The sequence below is a fragment of the Trichosurus vulpecula genome, chromosome 5 (genome assembly GCF_011100635.1).
Source record: "Trichosurus vulpecula isolate mTriVul1 chromosome 5, mTriVul1.pri, whole genome shotgun sequence".
Classification (NCBI taxonomy): Eukaryota; Metazoa; Chordata; class Mammalia; order Diprotodontia; family Phalangeridae; genus Trichosurus; species Trichosurus vulpecula.
In genome coordinates this window covers 57,946,613-57,964,243 of record NC_050577.1, presented here as the reverse complement: position 1 = coordinate 57,964,243, position 17,631 = coordinate 57,946,613, and the positions used below count along the sequence as shown (strand labels likewise).

Below are 17,631 nucleotides of genomic sequence, written 5' to 3'. Positions count from 1 at the left end.
CAAAGATGTAGGGAAGAGGGATAATGTCATTTCCACAGTGAAAATGTAGAGAAATGGTCTTGACATTGCTAGGCTCCCTTGTCCCATTCCCCTGTTTTAAATTCAAGGGGTACATTTGATGACTTTCCTCCTGTACCAGTGATAAAGGAGAAATGGGAAGAGCATCAGGGACTTCTATAATAATAACAGCTCATCTTGATGGAGTTCTTTTAAGGTTGACAAAGCTCTTTTCCTCATAACAACCCCTCGCAGCAGGTAAGACAACATCATTCTTTGCATTTTCCAGATGAAGAGAGAGCCTGGATCAGAGAGGTTAAAGGATTTACTCAGCAGGGTCACACGATGAACACGCCTATCAGCCAGCACTCAGACTCGGATTTCGAAGCCTTCACACCTTCATTGCTTCCTCTAGCTGTCATTCCATTATGACTATGTCTGGTGGAATTCTAACCTTATCCAAACTATTTACCTTCTCTGGTTCCTAGCACAGTGCTCTACACAGAGGTCTGTAGAGGTGCTGAGTCACTAAGCATTTATTAAGTGCCTACTATGCACCAGGCTCTGAGAATACAAAGAAAGATAAAAGATAGTACTTGCTCTCAAATAGCTTATGTCTAGGTCTAGCTCACACAAACAACTATGTATAAATAAAATACGTACGGGATAAGTTGAAGATAATCAATAAAGGAAAAGTATAACCATTAAGGGGCATCAGGAAAAGCTTCTTGCAGAACCGTGGTGTCAAACTCAAATAGAAACAGGAGTCACTAAGCGGTATTTAAGGACCCCTGCTGCTTCCTATTGACTTAGAAAACCCTATATTAACATTATTTATGTTTTATAGCGATTTTTTCTTTTTAAAAACTTTTCCTTTTAAAATTTTTATTATATAAATTTTATATATAAAATTTACATATTTTATGTTATATTATTTATTTAATATAATTATATAATTTATAAATTATATACATTTTATTTTTATTTTTCCCCCAGGTACATGTAAAAGCAATTTTTAACATTTGTTTTTAAAACTTTGAGTTCCAAATTCTTTCCCTTCCTCCCTCCTCCCTGCGCCCCCCCCCCCCACATTGAGAAGGCAAGCAATTCGATTTAGGTTATACATGTGTTGTCATGTAAAACATATCCATAGTAGTCATGTAGTGAAAGAGAACATGTTTTATTGTGTTTTTATTGATTCTGTTAAATATTTCCCAATTAAATTTTAATCTGGCTCAGGACTGCACCTGGGAGTGGGTCACAGATTTGACACCTCTTGTGTAGAATGTGGGGATTTTAGCTAGGACTTGAAGGAAGCCAGGAGGTGGAGAAGGGGAGGAAGAGTATTCCAGGCATGAGAGACAACCAGTGAAAATGCCCAGAGTCAGGAGATAGTGTTTCTTAGAAACAGCAGAGACCAGCATCATTGGATGGCAGACTATTTGGGTGGGAGGAAGGTATAAGAAAACAGGAATAGTAGGAAGGGCTCAGGCTGTGAGGGCCTTTGAATGCCAGCCAAAGGATTTTTTATTTGAGCCTGTAGATAAAGGGAACCACTGGAGTTTATTGAATAGGAAGGTGATAGGCTCAGATCTGTACTTCAGGAACATTAGTTTAGCAACTGGTTGGAGAACATTCTCTACTAAGGAAGACTACATCCTGGAACTGATTAGGCTTCTGAGAACAGTTTTACTTACACTCTGAACCTCATCATGGTAACATGTGCATGTCCCCCCAGGACTCTACTTGAGTACATCTCCAAAGATGAAAAAAATAAGAAAATAAAAAGCATGTTGATGTACTTACCGCCCTTCAAATCTGTGTTTTAAAAAATCAAACAGTGCTTTCTGCATCATATCTGTCACCTAAAAATAAGCAAAGCAACAAATCAAGGTATGACAATCATCACTGGTTAAAAATGTTTTTATTAAGAATGATAGACATGGGATTCATATTTGGAAAAAATTATGTAATTTGAAGGTTATTACTTTCCATTTCTGATTTTTGATAAAAAAAATAAAAGAAGTTTCTAGTCTCTTTTTACTAATATTTACTGTAAATGGTTCATTTACATTAGATTCACAGAGCCAGAGAATAGCAGAATAAGAAGGAACCTCAGAAGCCAATGAGTCCAACCTATTCCAGAAGAACCAACCTATAAAACTAGAGTATTCTCAGTGCTAATCCAGCCTTTGATTGAATATTGCCAGCAACAAGAAATTCATTATCTTTGGAGGAAATCTTTTCTACTCTTGCATAATTACAGCTGTAAGAAGTTTTCCTTATAATAAACCAAAATCTGTCTCTCTGATATTTCTATCTACTAGCCCTAACTCTTCTTTCTTGGGGGCAAATCAAACAAAAATTTTAATCTGTCTTCCATCAGACTGCCTGTTGGATATTTAAGGAGAGCTAGTGGATCATTCATATTCTCCCCAAGTCTTCTCTATATTATGCATTTCTAACTCCTTCAAATGGTTCTCATACCAAGAGCTGTTGTAATCACTCTCCATTTGATGACACCATCAATTTTGTTTCTGCCTGAAAACACAGCCAATAACCAAGTTTTCTCAAGTAGCAGTCCCCCAAACCTCCCTCCCCAAATACTTGTCAACATGCGTCAACAGCTTAAAATAATTTGGTGACTACTTCAGGCTCATCTAAGTTAAAAAACTGGGAGGGGGGACTGAGTAGAAGATTGATTCTACTTGCTGCGAGATGCTACTTAAGAGATGCTAATGTCTAATGACAGCTATCTCTAGGGTGGAGGGAAGGGAAGAAGGGGAAAAAACCTTACATGATAATGTTATATATTTAAAAGGAATAGCAAGTTGTACATAATACATTTTCAGTTTCATGCACATTCATCTTTTTCATTATAGTATGTTATATTGTATAACTATAGTATACTGTATATGGTATAGTACATATGAGCTCTATATAGTATAGTATACAAAAAATGCTTGTTTTATTCCATAAATTAAAAAAAGAGAGAGAGGCTACTTACCTCATAGCCCTTCAGAGAAGGCCCCACTAACACTACCGGTCGCATAGAAGGCACCACATCGTAAGGAGGAATGTGCTCTGTCTGCAGAGAGAGGAGAAGCTTTCAGAACCTTAGCAGGAAGACAGGATGCTTATCATTTATCTATAAGCCATTCACTCACTTCCCTGGGGATTCAACCAAGAGGAATAATAAAAGGAGCTGGTTTTCCAGATTTTTTTGCCTCTGCTATAAATAAACTCAGGCCAAGGTGTGAGTTTATTTTCTTAAGTTTTCCTATGCTTGAAACCATTGTTATTCCCTTTTCTCTCTCCAGACATGGTAATCTGACTTCTTCATAGGCAAGCTCATCTAGAAGAAGGTGCTGCTTCTGACACAATCAGGTGACATGGTAGAAAGACTGCAAGGAAGCATGGGAACATGCCTTGGGACGGATGGGCTTAAGAAATCTTTTTGGATTGTCTGTAAGGCAATGGCAGGTGAGTAGGAGTGTTAGTTTGTATTAAAAACAGAAATAGTCCAGACTGTTGGGACCAATACAGCTCAATAAAGTAGGGATGAAAAAGATTTGAAAGTCTTTTGTCTTAATTATTGGCTTCATCTATGACGGGAGAAAATAAACTACAAATTCCTTTTAAAACAAATGTAACTATCTATTTTATGGTCTGTTCCTACTTCTCTAAGAATAGGGAGAAGGGACAAGTCCTATGGATTCATTGCTATCAGGAAGTCTTGAATGTGGAAGCTCTCTCTACTAATGTAAGCTGGTATCTTCTCTGCAACTTACGGTCTCAGAGGATTGCCAGAGAGCTAAGAGGCTATAAATTGCTCAGGCTCAAGCTAGAGGGTGTTTGAGGAAGGACTCCAATCCCCGCTCTATCAACTTCTAACACCAGCTCTCTAACCACCATGAACACTGCCTCTCTTCCACTTCCATGCAGAAGCCAATCCACCCAGATGTCATTTCTAATAAATAAATACTAGTCGTATATTCATGCTTTTTTGTATATAATGTGTATAGGCTTTAAAAATATTAGCAAGCTAAAAATTCAAAACCAAAGGGTTGAACCACTGAGGTCATTTATGTTTTCATGCACTCAGTAATACTTTCATAAACTGAACAAAATGGTAATCTCTCTAAGTATCTAACATACTACTGGGGAAGGAGTTATAATCATAGGATAACAGAAGTAGTGGAGGAAACTGAGGCCCAGAGACATTAAGGGACTTATCCAGGGTCACACTGTTATTAAGCATCTGGGGCAGGATATAAACCTAGGTCCTCTGACTCTGGAGCCAATGCTCTCTCCATGGCACCATGCTGCCTGCCTTTCTAGCACACGTCTACACTTTGCAGCTGAATTTAAGGCATGTCTATATTACAGGGATGATTTAAATTCCCTCTGCATTAAGAAAATTTGGGGGGTGGGGTGGAGAGACATGGCCAGTTACAAAATCAAGTGGATCATTGGCATAGCTCAACTGATAGATTCAAGATGAAGAAAATAGCCAGAAGATAATGGGTAGCCATTAACTTTATATCAAAGAGATATTTCTATAACAGAAGACATAAAATTGGTCAAGGATTGGGCAGTTGTACTTAGAGACAATAAATGCAGCCTCCAATGCCAAGAAGATCCTGTTAAGATTTCTTAATTAGAGCATCTACTGATTTGTGAATTACTCTAAATAAATTAGTAAGAGGAAATTAATTCTTATCTCTAGCTTCCTTCAAGCTCATGTGCCAACTCCTACTGGAAGCTTTTTCTTATTCTTTTAGTTACTATTCACTCTCAAATTTTCATGTAAATACTTATCTGTTTTCATGTTATATTCCTTAAGTAGAATGTAAGCTCCTTGAGGGCAGGGACGGTTTTTCACTTTGTTATTATATCCTTGCAATATTAGGATGCTTGTCAGATTATAATAATTTTTTTTCAAAAAAGATATGAACAAAAATGAAATGTCTTTTAAATTATTCTGGGCATTTTATAAGTTAATCCTCAAATATGGAAGATTTATGAATTTATTTTCATATCACAGTTTCTTGAGTTTTTTGTTATTAAAACAATTTATTTTGTGCTATTAAAATCATTTTCATTTATATTTATGGTTCCTGAAGTTTGTTTTAGAAATTTTAAAAGCACCTTCAAAACAAATGCACCAATCTGGAAAAAGTCACCATAGTATCCATATTCCCAGAGAAGGGGGAACACAATACTGAGTACTGTGCTGTCATTTTTCACTGTTTCAATGTTTAACGAGTTTCCAGGTAAATTTAAAGAGACATAACAAGGTAAAGAACATTTTATACAGGAAGTAAAAAACCAAGACAAACATGAATACAGTGACAGCACAGAATGCCACACAAGCACCAACCTAAAGCCATCTAAGACATGGAAAACAACCTCGCGGCCAAATATCTCTCTTTTTCTGCAGTGCTACATAAAAGTTCACCACATAATTGATAACATAAGAAGAATGAGTACCAGTGCCCAAGGCATCATAAGCATATAAATGAACTTATTTATATAATGCAGGCGCAGGCTCAAAATGTTTGGAAGCCACGTCCTTGTAACTCTGCAGCATCAAGAGATTTTTTTCTACCTTTGAGACCAGGAATGTAAATAGTTTGATGCATGCATTTTAGTAACAGCCCAAAGAAATTCTAAGTCTGTAATTAATAGAGGGTCAGTGTCTGATGCAATAAATCTTTGCTTCTTTTTTTTTGTGACTGTCAACCAGCAAAGGGCTACCCATTGCTAGTCTTCAACCAGCTACTTAATAAATAATTAGGGTAGATACAGAAATTACCTTATTTGATGGAATAGTGGCACTCTGAGCTCTAACCTTAAAAATAAACCAATGGATTTTCAGCTGCTTTTTCCTGTTATCTCTCTTTTGTTATACAATCTTCACTGGCAAAAATAGCAATAAATAATTAAAAAATGTTTTGGGATATATTTGGAGGTATGGGGAACTTCAGGGAAAGAACAAGGAATATGACCAGAAGCTCTGGTTATCATTTGATCACTTGTTCTAATCTATTTACTGTGGGTTGTTGATGATCAGGTGAAGATAGAGGTTGCACCACTGGAATGGAAGAGACCTCAGAGGCCATTGAGTCCAATCTCTGACACTTCACAGATGTGGAAACAGACCCATTGAGTTTAAGTGACTCACCCAAGGTCATAAAGGGAAGTGTTGTCAGAGGTGGGTTTCAAACCAGATCCTCTTACCCCAGTGACAGTGCTCCTTCCACTCCACTTCAATGCCTTTGGTTGGTGGCATTGATTTGTTAAGTTTCTTTTCAACTATACAACGGATGACTCTGGTGAAAGCCTCAGAAGGACTGCCAACATGAGACCACAAAGACTTGACCACTTTTCTGTTTGAATCTCTGTGTTATGGGATTGGATCATTCTTATACTATTGTTTCTCTTTTTAGATCACTGATGGTCTTAATAACAGAGATCTGCGTGCTTTAATTTAGGCACATTTTTTTTGACTATGGTTCTGTTATCTTCAATTATTTACTGGCAATCATATAGAAAACAAACAAACAAACAAAAACCTTGCAGTTCAGTACCTAACACCATATAAATTACTTATGAGCTCTGGATGCATAAGGCAGAAGACCCATTCCCAGGGAAAAAGAGTCCAACCTTCAGAGAAGGTTGGGGGAGGAGGGTGAACAGAGGAGAATTTATTTACTGCACACTCCTGTGCTGGAATTCACCCACTGTTTTTTGCCAGCCTTGGTAACACTGTCATATTTATCAAAGTGAGGACAGATGGTGGTGTGTAAAAGAAGGGAAGGAACAGGAATTAGGGGATTCCTAAAAAAAGGGAGAAGTAGGCAGCCTCTTTCAGAAGCTGCAAAACCTACTGACAGGAAGTGGACTCTCATCTGAAATAAAGGGTTCTGAGAAAATACCAGTCAGCAGAGACAATCGCATCATTCTTTGACACCTTGGTTGGCCAGTGGCAAAGGCTCACAAGGAGACTGCTAGACCCAGTGTCCAATAGATGGGATGCTGCAATCTGACTGATGGAAGAGGCAAGAACATTGGGAGAGAATTTATATATGACAATAGGAGAAACTCACAGTAAACCGCCAAAACAAGTCTGCAGTTTTCCACTGGTCTTGTTCATCTGCAGATTTTGCACCTAGTGGATTAGAAGTTTAAATACTGACTAAATTAAAAATTGAAGGCTTTTTTTCTTTTTAGTACAAGCTATGTATCTGGATATCACAAATTAGATTCTAGTCATTGTTTTAATATGCTTGATTATGTTAAAAATCTGGAAAAAAAGAAAGAGACAAAGACAGACAGAATAAGCATGCACTATAGAGGTGCATTATGGGGAGTTGTCAGTGTTTGATGTCCCTGGATGTTTCAATCACTTCCTTTGGTGGTCTATTATTCCATCAAAAAGGATAAGTACTGTAATGGTGTTTCACTGAGTCACTCACTGAACTTAGTTGGTTTTAAATGCACGGACTCAATTTGCTGTTTGATAGATCCCTTTCTTAGTACTAGAATGTACTTAATAAAATAGTGAGAATTAATGCTAATGATGCCAGTGGCAGGATAAACACAGCTTATGTCAATGTAAACTTACCGATTTCTGTTTCTGCTTAGCTACAGCGGCATGGAAAAGAAATAAAGAATAACAGAGCATGCATGTTATTGGCTTGGAAGAGGACACAGACAGTCAACAGGACTAGAAACGTGGCGCAGTGGCGGCTGAGCAGGTGGACAGAGAAGAGCTCAGAAGTTCAATGTTACCTTCTTAAAGAAGGGCATTCTTTTCTCTTTGGAGTGGGGTGATGTTACACTGTTTGCACTGGGCTTAGGGGAGCGGTGGTTGGCTGGAATATCATTTTCTTCTGCTTCTAAGCCAGTAGCATCTATGTCTATAGCTATATACAGACAAACAAGTCAAAATCATCAGGTGGCCAAGAGAGGAAAAACAGGTTATAATGAAAATAAAATGGAGTTAGACCCAAATGATCTGGAGTCAAAGGATTACCATGGTACACAAAGTTAAACTTAGAGGCAAAAGCATATAAGGACTGAAAAAGTAGATGCATCTAACAAACCTTGAACAGAGTTTCAAAATATCTGTTTGCATAATTAAATGAGCCTTGTATTAAATCCACCAGCAAAGATGGGGTATTTTTAGAATCAAACTGACATTTGCTAAGTGTGGTTTGGAACATGGCATTGTATCTTGGGTACTATACTCACAGAATAATGTGTCACTTGATTTCTTCAAGTGACACGTTGTAGAAAGCAAGCAAGAGAACACTGGAAACATTCAATCCCATCAACGGCATTCCCTGGACTACTTTGCTCTGTGTCAGAGCAAAAGTCACCTTAGTAGGCCTCCAGAAAATGCAACAAACATTTGAAGGCTACAGAAGAGGACGGATTTGCACTCCAGTAGCCCAAAGGATTCATAGAAGAGGTAGCTAACTAGCCCAAGAGGCTTTACAGGATGGAAGGGAGTGGAGCCATACTAAAATGATCCATGGAAATAAAGACAAACCTGATAAATAGCAAAATAATGAGAAAGTACTTAATTTAATGAAGTCAAATGACATCAGCCTGGGGAAGGAAGACAGCAAATCATTATTTTACTTCTATTGAAATGAGGTAGAATGACGTAGAATGAGAATTGGATCAACAGTCAAGAAACCATGGTTCCAGACTTGGTTCTGCCATAGATTAGCTGAATGACTTTAAGAAACTCATGAGACTCGGAGTCCCCATTTTGTTATCTGTTAAATGGAGGCTTTTTCCAGGCCTGTATCTGATGATTGTATAATCTAACACTTCAAAATGTAGAATTTCTTTTCAAAAACTAGAGCTACTTTATGATAATAACAACTGATATTAAGTCCATTATCCTATTTGATCATCACAACAATCTTGGGATATAGATGCCATTCCTATCCTTATTTTACAGATGGAGAAAAACAGGGAAAGAAGAAGTTAAATGATTTTCCCAAAGTCATTCAGCTATTACCCACCTGAGGTTAGATTCAAACTCAGGTCTTCCTGACTCCCACTTCGGGATTCTATTCAAAATATTCCACTACCTTACATACTAGAATCAAACAGTAGCAGGCCCCTTTAACCTCAGAATCAGTTGAGGAAACTGAGGCTCTCAAAAGTTAAATGTCATAGCCAAAGGCACATGGCTAGTTAGAGCCAGAGTCTGAGTTAGAACTCAGGGCTGCTGACTCCTAGGTTATGATTTGCTCAATATTTTTTTATACCAATATCTTATACCTGTAAAGCCCTTTCTGGTCTATTCACATTACTATCATTTTAACCCCATGATGACTCTGTGAAGTTAGACAGGCATTATTACACTTGTTTTGCAGATGAAAGATGAAAAAGTCAAAGAATCAAAAAAAGTGATTATCTAAGCTATTCAGTGAAAGAACTGGGATTAAATCCCGTCCTTCTGGCTTGAGGACCAGTACTCTTCTGGCTACCATACCATGCTTTTTTTTTCTGGTGTGTTCATCCACTGCTTCACATATTTTAGTAGAGATCATCTACTGTTCACTGGGAAATGACCTCTTCTTAAAATATCACGTTAGAACAATGGGAGGATATCCATTAGCTACAGAGAAATAGCACAATATTTTAAACATAACCTTTCACACAAAACCAATACACATAGGAAACGGAGATCAAAGAAGAGACCCTTGCTTCTAAGCTGAAAGTAGCCCAATATTCAGCAGTAGCCAGCTGTAGGACAGGTTCTGTTCTAAGTAGGATGAGTAACCGTCCTACCCCTTTTGAGCAACAGGAAGCAATCTGAGAGGTTTTGCCTTTCTTTCTGGTTTAGTAATTATGATGGCTATCGAATGATTCTGTCCCATTTTAACCTTTGGGAATCTGTTGTGTCCCTCATCACGTGGCTAAACAGGAAGTGTATGGAGTAATGAAAACAAGAGTCAGCCCTAATCATAGGCAAAATGAACTGAGAACGTGCCTCTCGAGCAGCAGCGGGCAAGCAGTTTAGATGCATATGTATATGGAGAGAGGCAAATTTGTCCCCCTGGTATGGAAAAATCTCTTCCCGAATAGCGTATAGCTGTGAAAGGAGGTGGCCACGATACGACTGAAGATTCATCATCTTTAACAAATGCTACTGTTATCTTGTTTTCACATTGCTTATGTTTCTCAAGTTACCTTCCTCACCACTCCAGTCACTTTTACTATAAAAACATGTTATAATGTTATATAACATTATAAAACCGTTATATAACATTATATAACTTTGTTAAAAAACAAAGAAGAAAAAAGAGGAAAAAGTCACACCTAGCAAAACTAAGCAGTCCATCAAAACAGTCTGATATTATATTCAATGTTTCACACACACTGGTCCTCTCTCTCCGCTAAGGGAGGGGGGAAGGGGCAGTCTCATGCCTTTTCCTTGGGCCCAAGCTCGTTCATTATAATTTAACAGCATTCAGTTTTGATTGGTTTTGACCGTTCTTTCCATTTACCGAATCAGATTCAGTATGTTATTATTCCCGGAATATGGAAGAGCCTGACAAAGATGGTAAGCCTGCCCTCAAATGGTAAATTCCCAAACAATTTCACTTTCCCATTTATACATGTTGGGGAAACAGCAAGCCGAATAAATATTTATTAAGCATTTGGGCTTTTATGAAAATAAGTTGTCTAAACAACAGAAACAAGCCCAGGGAGAGAGTCCAATTCAATTCAATCAACATTTATTTGGTACCTATCATACACAAGGGTGCTAGAAAAACTAGTGAGTTTAGAGGGTATGGCCTGTCTGCCATGAGTAAGGAATTAAATCAATTGGGTGGCTATCTAGATCAGTGGTGTCGAACTCAAATAAAAATAGGCTGCATATTGACTAAGAAAACCACAAATTAATATTATTTACATTATATGGTATTTTTATTTATTTTGTTAGACATTTCCTAATTACAGTTTAATCTAGTCCAGTTTTGGGAGATTTGTGGTCTACTTGCAGACACTGAGCTTGATGCCTCTAAATTTCTAGGTTATAAATTTGTGAATTTTTATATTGGGGAAACTCACAGTTCAATTGTGACATGGTCTAGGTGTCTGGCCACAGATTACTATGGTCAAATTATGATTGATTTTTTTCATCCCTTTACATGGAACATAGATCCTGGAAGAAGTTTCCAATTTACTTGTTGGAACTTAATTCTTTGTTAATATTGCTCATACAACTCTTGTGTATGAGAACACTTGGGTTCATTTGGAAACAGTAATAATGACTTCTAAAGGCTTGATGCTGATGTGTTTTCCTATGAATGTGGCTAAAAGACTTAACCTTCCCTCTCCCATGGAGCCCTTTCTTGGAGCAGATAGAAAGAATAGAATGGCCAACCCCAATTGAACAAATATGGAGATGTAGTGAGAATGGTTAAGGAAGCTTAGCAATTGGAATACTGGACTACATAACAGAAGCATAACATAACATCTCTCTCCTGTGTCTTCTTATCTCATCTTCATTATTACTTCCTTCGACATAATCTCATATAGCATGATCTTCACCATGCCAGTTTCCCTTCTGCTTATCAGCATCTCTATTAAAAGGTGATGCCCAGAACTGAACATGATACTTCTGATATAGCTGGAGTGGGGCAAAGAACTGTAGGATCAGTTCTAGACTCTTTCAATGCCATCTGACATTGCTTTACGCTTTTTGGGGGGGGGCAGCTAAATCATAACTGTTAAATTATACTGAGCTCGCAGTCCCTTAAAGATCTTAGGATAAAAAAATAGCCTTTGTCAATTTTAGCTCATTCTTTGCTTGACCATGCATATTTTTTACAAGGAGTTATGTTTTTCTTTCTTTTTTTTCCAAAGAGGGAAAAAGTGAAAGGGAGAGAAAAGGCATTTTTCTTTAAAAAATTAATGTAAAAAAGAAAAATCAAGATAAAAAAGGACACACTGATACAATTCTTATAGCACCATGCCATACTTTTATATTCATACTTCATTAACTGCCCTTGTTTTCATTTTCTATACATGTCTTTTAAAAAAAATCTACGTTGGTTGATGAGTTTACTCGGCATATCTGCATTTTTTTCTTTAGTGACTCCCCCCTTCTTCATTAGAGAGATTTTTCTTTGTGACTTAAGAGCGTCCCAAATCTCCTAAGCTAGCTTTCCTTTTAGAATTTTTGGTCATGGGGTCAACCCACTGAGCAATCTTCTCCTAAAACAAAGTACACATCACATTATGCCTGGCTTTCCTAGCCTGCTCCATCACAAATTCTAAGTTGGAGTGGTCACTTACCTCCAGGGTTTCCATCAATTATACCCTCATTGGCCCCTTCTCTCATTAGTCAGAATCACATCCAGAATAGAATTTCCTTTGCCTACTCCTTACAACTTAAGCAAAAGGATAGCATGTGAAACAGGAGAGTAGCATCATTCACAGGAGACAAAGTTTCAGAAAAGAGCTGGTAGTAAAATCTTGAATGTTAATGGAGGATGGAGATAAAATCATGTCACGGTGCTGTAGGAATTAAATCACTATGGTTGTATAACTAAAATATAAATCCGTTCACTCATAACTGAGGTGTTATCAATGGAGTTGTCTGAGGAAGACTATTCTTAGGACATAGTGGTTAGTGCAACCTGTTACTCAATTTTATAATTTCGCTAACCTGCTTAGTATTTCCACATTGTTGCTAGACTCCCTGTTCTCAACCTATTTTCACCTCCAATTTCTCCTAAGAATCAGGCTTCTTAAGTGTTATTCTGCCCATCTTTTTTGATAATCTTACTGACTCTTTTAGATCAATGGTCTTTAAAATGTTTCACCAAGAGGCTGTTTTCCATTTATATTTTCCACCCTAGACTATACTCACAGGGTTAGCCAAGGGAATAAGCTTGCCCTTTCTTACACCTGTTATTTCCTAGCCACCATGCCTGTTACTCTCTCTTCCTTCCTTCCAAACTCAAGAGAAGAATAATTTCTTCCATAAAACCATTTTTTTACTAGATGATCCTCTCTGAAATCTTTATCCTTCTCACTAGTAGATTTGTCTCTGAACTACCTATGATTGTATATTTTTGTGCCTGTCATTCTCCACGGTTTTAATTTAGTTTTGTTTGTCCAATTTCTTCAATTAGATTACAAGCTCCTTGTGAGAGCATCTTTTGCACCGATCTACAGCACCAAGGACAGCGGCCTGTACTTGATGCTCAATATATGCGGGCTTACTGTTACAGAAGATTCAGGTCAGTAACCAACACAGTAGAAATTTCTCCATGCTCGACTTCTATTTCTGCTTACAATTTTTAGCTTTCTCAGTAAATATCCTTCATATTTGATGAGTTGTTTTTATAGAAGTGATGATAGCTTGGGCTAAGCCACCCACACTACTCTTGGTTCCTTGTGAACAATCAAAAACATTTCTGACCAAACAGGCAGGTTTAAATGATACAGTCTCTGATTGTGTCTCTGTTTTTTTCTTTTAAGTAATGCTTAAAGTCTAACAAGGACTTAATTTAAAACTTTGGACTCATTAGCTTTCACCCATTGAGCTAATGTCCTAGATCACTACAGTGAGTTGATAAGCTTGTTTACTGACTCCTCGGTCTTTTTTCTGTTATGTTTGTGTATTTGCAGTTACTGTTCCCATCCCATGTGCTTTCCCTTACATATTTCCACAAGAACAATGCTGTTTCTCATGAGTAGATCAGTCAGCCAGTATTTATTGAGCATTTACTAAATGCTAGAGATACAAGGAAATGCAAAAATCAGTCTCTGTTCTCAAGGAGCTCACAGTCTAATGGGAGAGATAACACACAAATCACTATGCACAAAACAAGACACATACAGTCCAAACTGGGGTCTCAGAGGAAAGGCACTGAGATTAAGGACTGGGAAAGGCTTCTCGTAGAAGATAGGGCTTCAGGTGATATTTTAAGGAAGCCAGCGGGGTGGAGATGATTTGAAAAGGTCCTTTAAATCTATATCCCATCCTCAAAGTTACTGGCATCCCAACACAGAGATCCAATGCAAATTAAAGCATAAAATAAGGTAAGTCCTCAAAAAAGTGTTGAATCTATGATACAGTTGTTCAACTCAGCACCTACTTACCAGACGATGGAGGCGTAGATTTTCTGGAACTAGGTACTATGTCACCCAAACTGGATGATGAGTTTCCTCCTGATTTACTGGAGTAAAGAAAAAAAGAAAATCACTATTAAAGCTGCCATTCATCACAGGACTGGCATATTTCAATTGCTTATTAATGGCAATGTTTTCAATTAGTCAGGCCTACAAATATGCAAATGGTGATTGCTCAGGGGAGGTTTTCTTTTTTTTTAATCAGTTATTGAACAGAAGGAGTAAGCAGGAGAGTTTGCCTTTGGGAAACTGTGCAGTGCTTTTATGACCCAAGCTTCTCCCTGAAACAAAGGGCCATCTTTCTGACAGCCATATTCTCCCAGAGATGTGCTGTGGCTATGAGTCATGGAACAGTGCAGCTGTTGAAGAATGTCAGTGGAGGGTCACCCAAAGGGCAAGACAGAGTCTCATGGTGGGCGCGAGTAGGCTGCCACATGCTACTAATGAAGAATTGTGTATGGAAGGCATCATAATACTCAAGAGATCTATGACCAGAAAAAGAGGTTGGCTATCAACTAGAAAGAGGGAGAAGTGACCAATGGAAACTGCATTTGCCATTGTGAACAATGAAGTATACTGATATATTAGATGGATCCCTGTAGAGGACATATGGAAAGATGTGCATAAGGCTTCTGCCTTGAGAGAGCAGGCATAGACAGGCTGCAATATGCATCCTTGGAGGATTAATGCACATCAGCAATATCACAGTCTCTCTTTTCACATTCAAGTTTAATTTTTTAAAGGTCTTGAGGGAATAGAAGGGTAATATTTAGCCATCCTTCAGGTTCATTTAAAAAATTAGTTATAGACATAGCTGAACAGTGAACATGGAATTTGTCTTTAGGGGCCATCAAAGGCAAAGGATGCAACTAAAAGGTTAAAGCATAAAATTAGTCCTTCTCTCTTGCTTGGCTTCTATTTTACCATTCTTAACCTTATTATGTGGACAATGTTTAATGCCTAAAAAAGCTGAAGGGTGAATCTGTGAATACCAAACCTTGCTATTCTTCAAAAATCTCACTAAGAAACACATAACAAGGTTTTTCTTTATTTTGCTTTGAGGCAATGGCTCAGATCCTTATGTAATCCTGTATGGAAAGTGTTGGATTTAATGAGAGGAGCAGGTTTCAAATCCTAGTTCTGCCGCTTACTGGCTTTGCGACCTCTGGCAAGCCATATAAGCTCCTCTGGGCTTTACATTCCCCATCTATAAAATAAAGTGATTGACTGAGATAACCTCCAAGGTCCTGCCAATACTAATGGTATGCCCCTAAGCTGAAAGCATGAAATGGAAAGACATAGGATCTGAAGGTCAGAGCGCTTCCATGCAGATCTACTCTGCTTCTTAGTGCTTCTGTGACCTTGGACAAGTCACTTAAATATTCTTGTGTCCCAGTTACCTCACCTGCAGAATGATACAGGTTGGAATGAATGATCTGTAAGGTCCTTTTCTAGCTCTATATCCTGTATTTACACAATCCTACATTAAGGAAATATTCAATTACTAGGATTCCGATCACAGGCAATTTGATGATTGTATAATACATAATGCCTGGACTCTGAAGTATAACAGAGCACTCATTATGACCTGGGGAAAGATTTCGGGGCAAATGAGCATAAAGAATAACTGGATAGTTCATCTATTTAAAAAAAACTCTAAATGGACATTTCTTGGATAAAGAATGTTGACAAAAGGAAGATTTAATTCTCAAATCGTAATTGGGAACATGAAACTTGGGTAAAGAGATTTCTGTTGCCTGATACTTAGCACCACAATTTTAAGCAGAAGTAAAGAAGCTAGGCCTGAGATAAAAGGGAATATTTACTTATTACTAAATATACAGATAAAAAAGGCAACCTGCAGTGTAAAAATCTTAGTAGGCTGAGTTATTGTATAATGACTTTTTATTGCTTTTTAAAAATGTGTTTCTTTATTAAGGGGACTAATAGGAGGCCCTAAATCTCTGGAAGGCTCTTAAGGGATATGTAAAGGCATTTACCAAGGACCTGGAGCACCACATAAAATGTAGTAAGTATTAAAAAGTTATATTTGTGGTAGCAGTTTCTGGAAATGATGTGAGGACATATCACTAACAGGACTAAAGCATAAAAAACCCAAACTCCTTCTCCTTCTCTCCTTGTCTCTCTCTCTCTCTCCCCTCTCTCCTTCCCTTACTCTCTCTCTCTCTCTCTCTCTCTCTCTCTCTCTCTCTCTCTCTCTTTCCCTCCCTCTCTCTCTCTCTTCTTGCACACAGTATATAGTCTAGTTTCAAATCCAGAAAGTGCATTTGTTTCACATTCTCTTTGATTTCAAATATCAATTAAATATTAGAAAAAATAGAAAGCTGTAATAAATGTTTCAACAAGTTAATCTACTTAGAATGCCAAATGGTTCTCCACTGCTAATCTTGAAGAAATGTCAAATTTCAAACATATTCCAATTCTTCTATCTTTTGTCAGGTTGTGACTTTTGGTACCTCCTCTAAGAGTGGCTTCTTGCATTTTCACTGGCTGTCCTCCATCTCTGGAATTTTCTCCCTCCTCATCTCTGTCTCCTTGCTTCATCCAGATCCCCCAATAAACTCACTTTCTGCAAGAAGTCTCTCTTGGTAATGTTGGCGCCTTCCCTCTGTGATTATATCCAAATCATTCTAGTATATATCTTGTCTGCACATAGTTATTTGTACATTGTGTTCCATGCCCCCTCCCCATTAGACTGTGAGATCCTTGAAAGCAAGGCCTGAAACATAGTAACAGTATAATACTAAATGCTTGTTGATGGACCTTAACACCTTCTAAGTATCACTACCCTTATTCTACTACACAGGATATTGAGACTCTGAGAGGTTGCCCATGGTTATACATCTAGGACTGTTAGAACAAGGATATGAACCCAGATTTTGTGACTCCAGAACCAGCACCCTCAACTCTACAATTTGGTTAGGGGATTGCTTAAGACAACAGTACTAGGGAGTTGGTTAGAGAAGCATAACTAGGGAATCATTTAGGCATGACTACAAGAGTGCTGCTCACATCAGGAAGAATAATTTCAGCTTACTTGAAGTCTGGCTTTCCATTAAATATTTCACATCTGGAGTTTAAAACAGAGTTTCTGAGGTGAAAGTGAAAGAAAGATGTTCTTTGCATTTTATTTCTTAGTTGCATGTTTCTTTTCTCTCCTTCTCTTTACATAAGGTATAGCTGCAGTTTTCTGGGTTGCTTTTATTGGATGTCCTGAAAATTGAGGTCCTCAGATTTTAGAGTCAGAGGATATTCCTAGTACACTTCAACTCTGAATTACTAGACTTTAGGGATGCACTTTTTGGTCTTGAATATGATTTCTTCCCAAGCTGGTTGACAAAGTCAGATGCAATGAGTGTGGATGTCTTATTAGACAGAAGTTGCCTTGCAATAAAAACATGAGGTCGTATCACTCTCAGTGTAATGATTTCC

General features: G+C 37.8%; 1 protein-coding gene across 3 annotated transcripts in view; it reads right to left on the bottom strand.

The window, feature by feature from the left end:
• Positions 1 to 17,631, bottom strand: part of CACNB2 (calcium voltage-gated channel auxiliary subunit beta 2) — a 178,256-nt gene that overhangs the window by 13,154 nt on the left and 147,471 nt on the right. For all 3 annotated transcript variants that reach the window (XM_036759212.1, XM_036759213.1, XM_036759211.1), the window contains exons 5-8: positions 14,149 to 14,225; positions 7,795 to 7,928; positions 3,005 to 3,085; positions 1,804 to 1,862 (exon numbers count right to left, since the gene is read on the bottom strand). In XM_036759212.1, the coding sequence (XP_036615107.1) occupies positions 1,804 to 1,862; positions 3,005 to 3,085; positions 7,795 to 7,928; positions 14,149 to 14,225 (351 nt within the window). The remainder of the gene's footprint in view (positions 1 to 1,803; positions 1,863 to 3,004; positions 3,086 to 7,794; positions 7,929 to 14,148; positions 14,226 to 17,631) is intronic.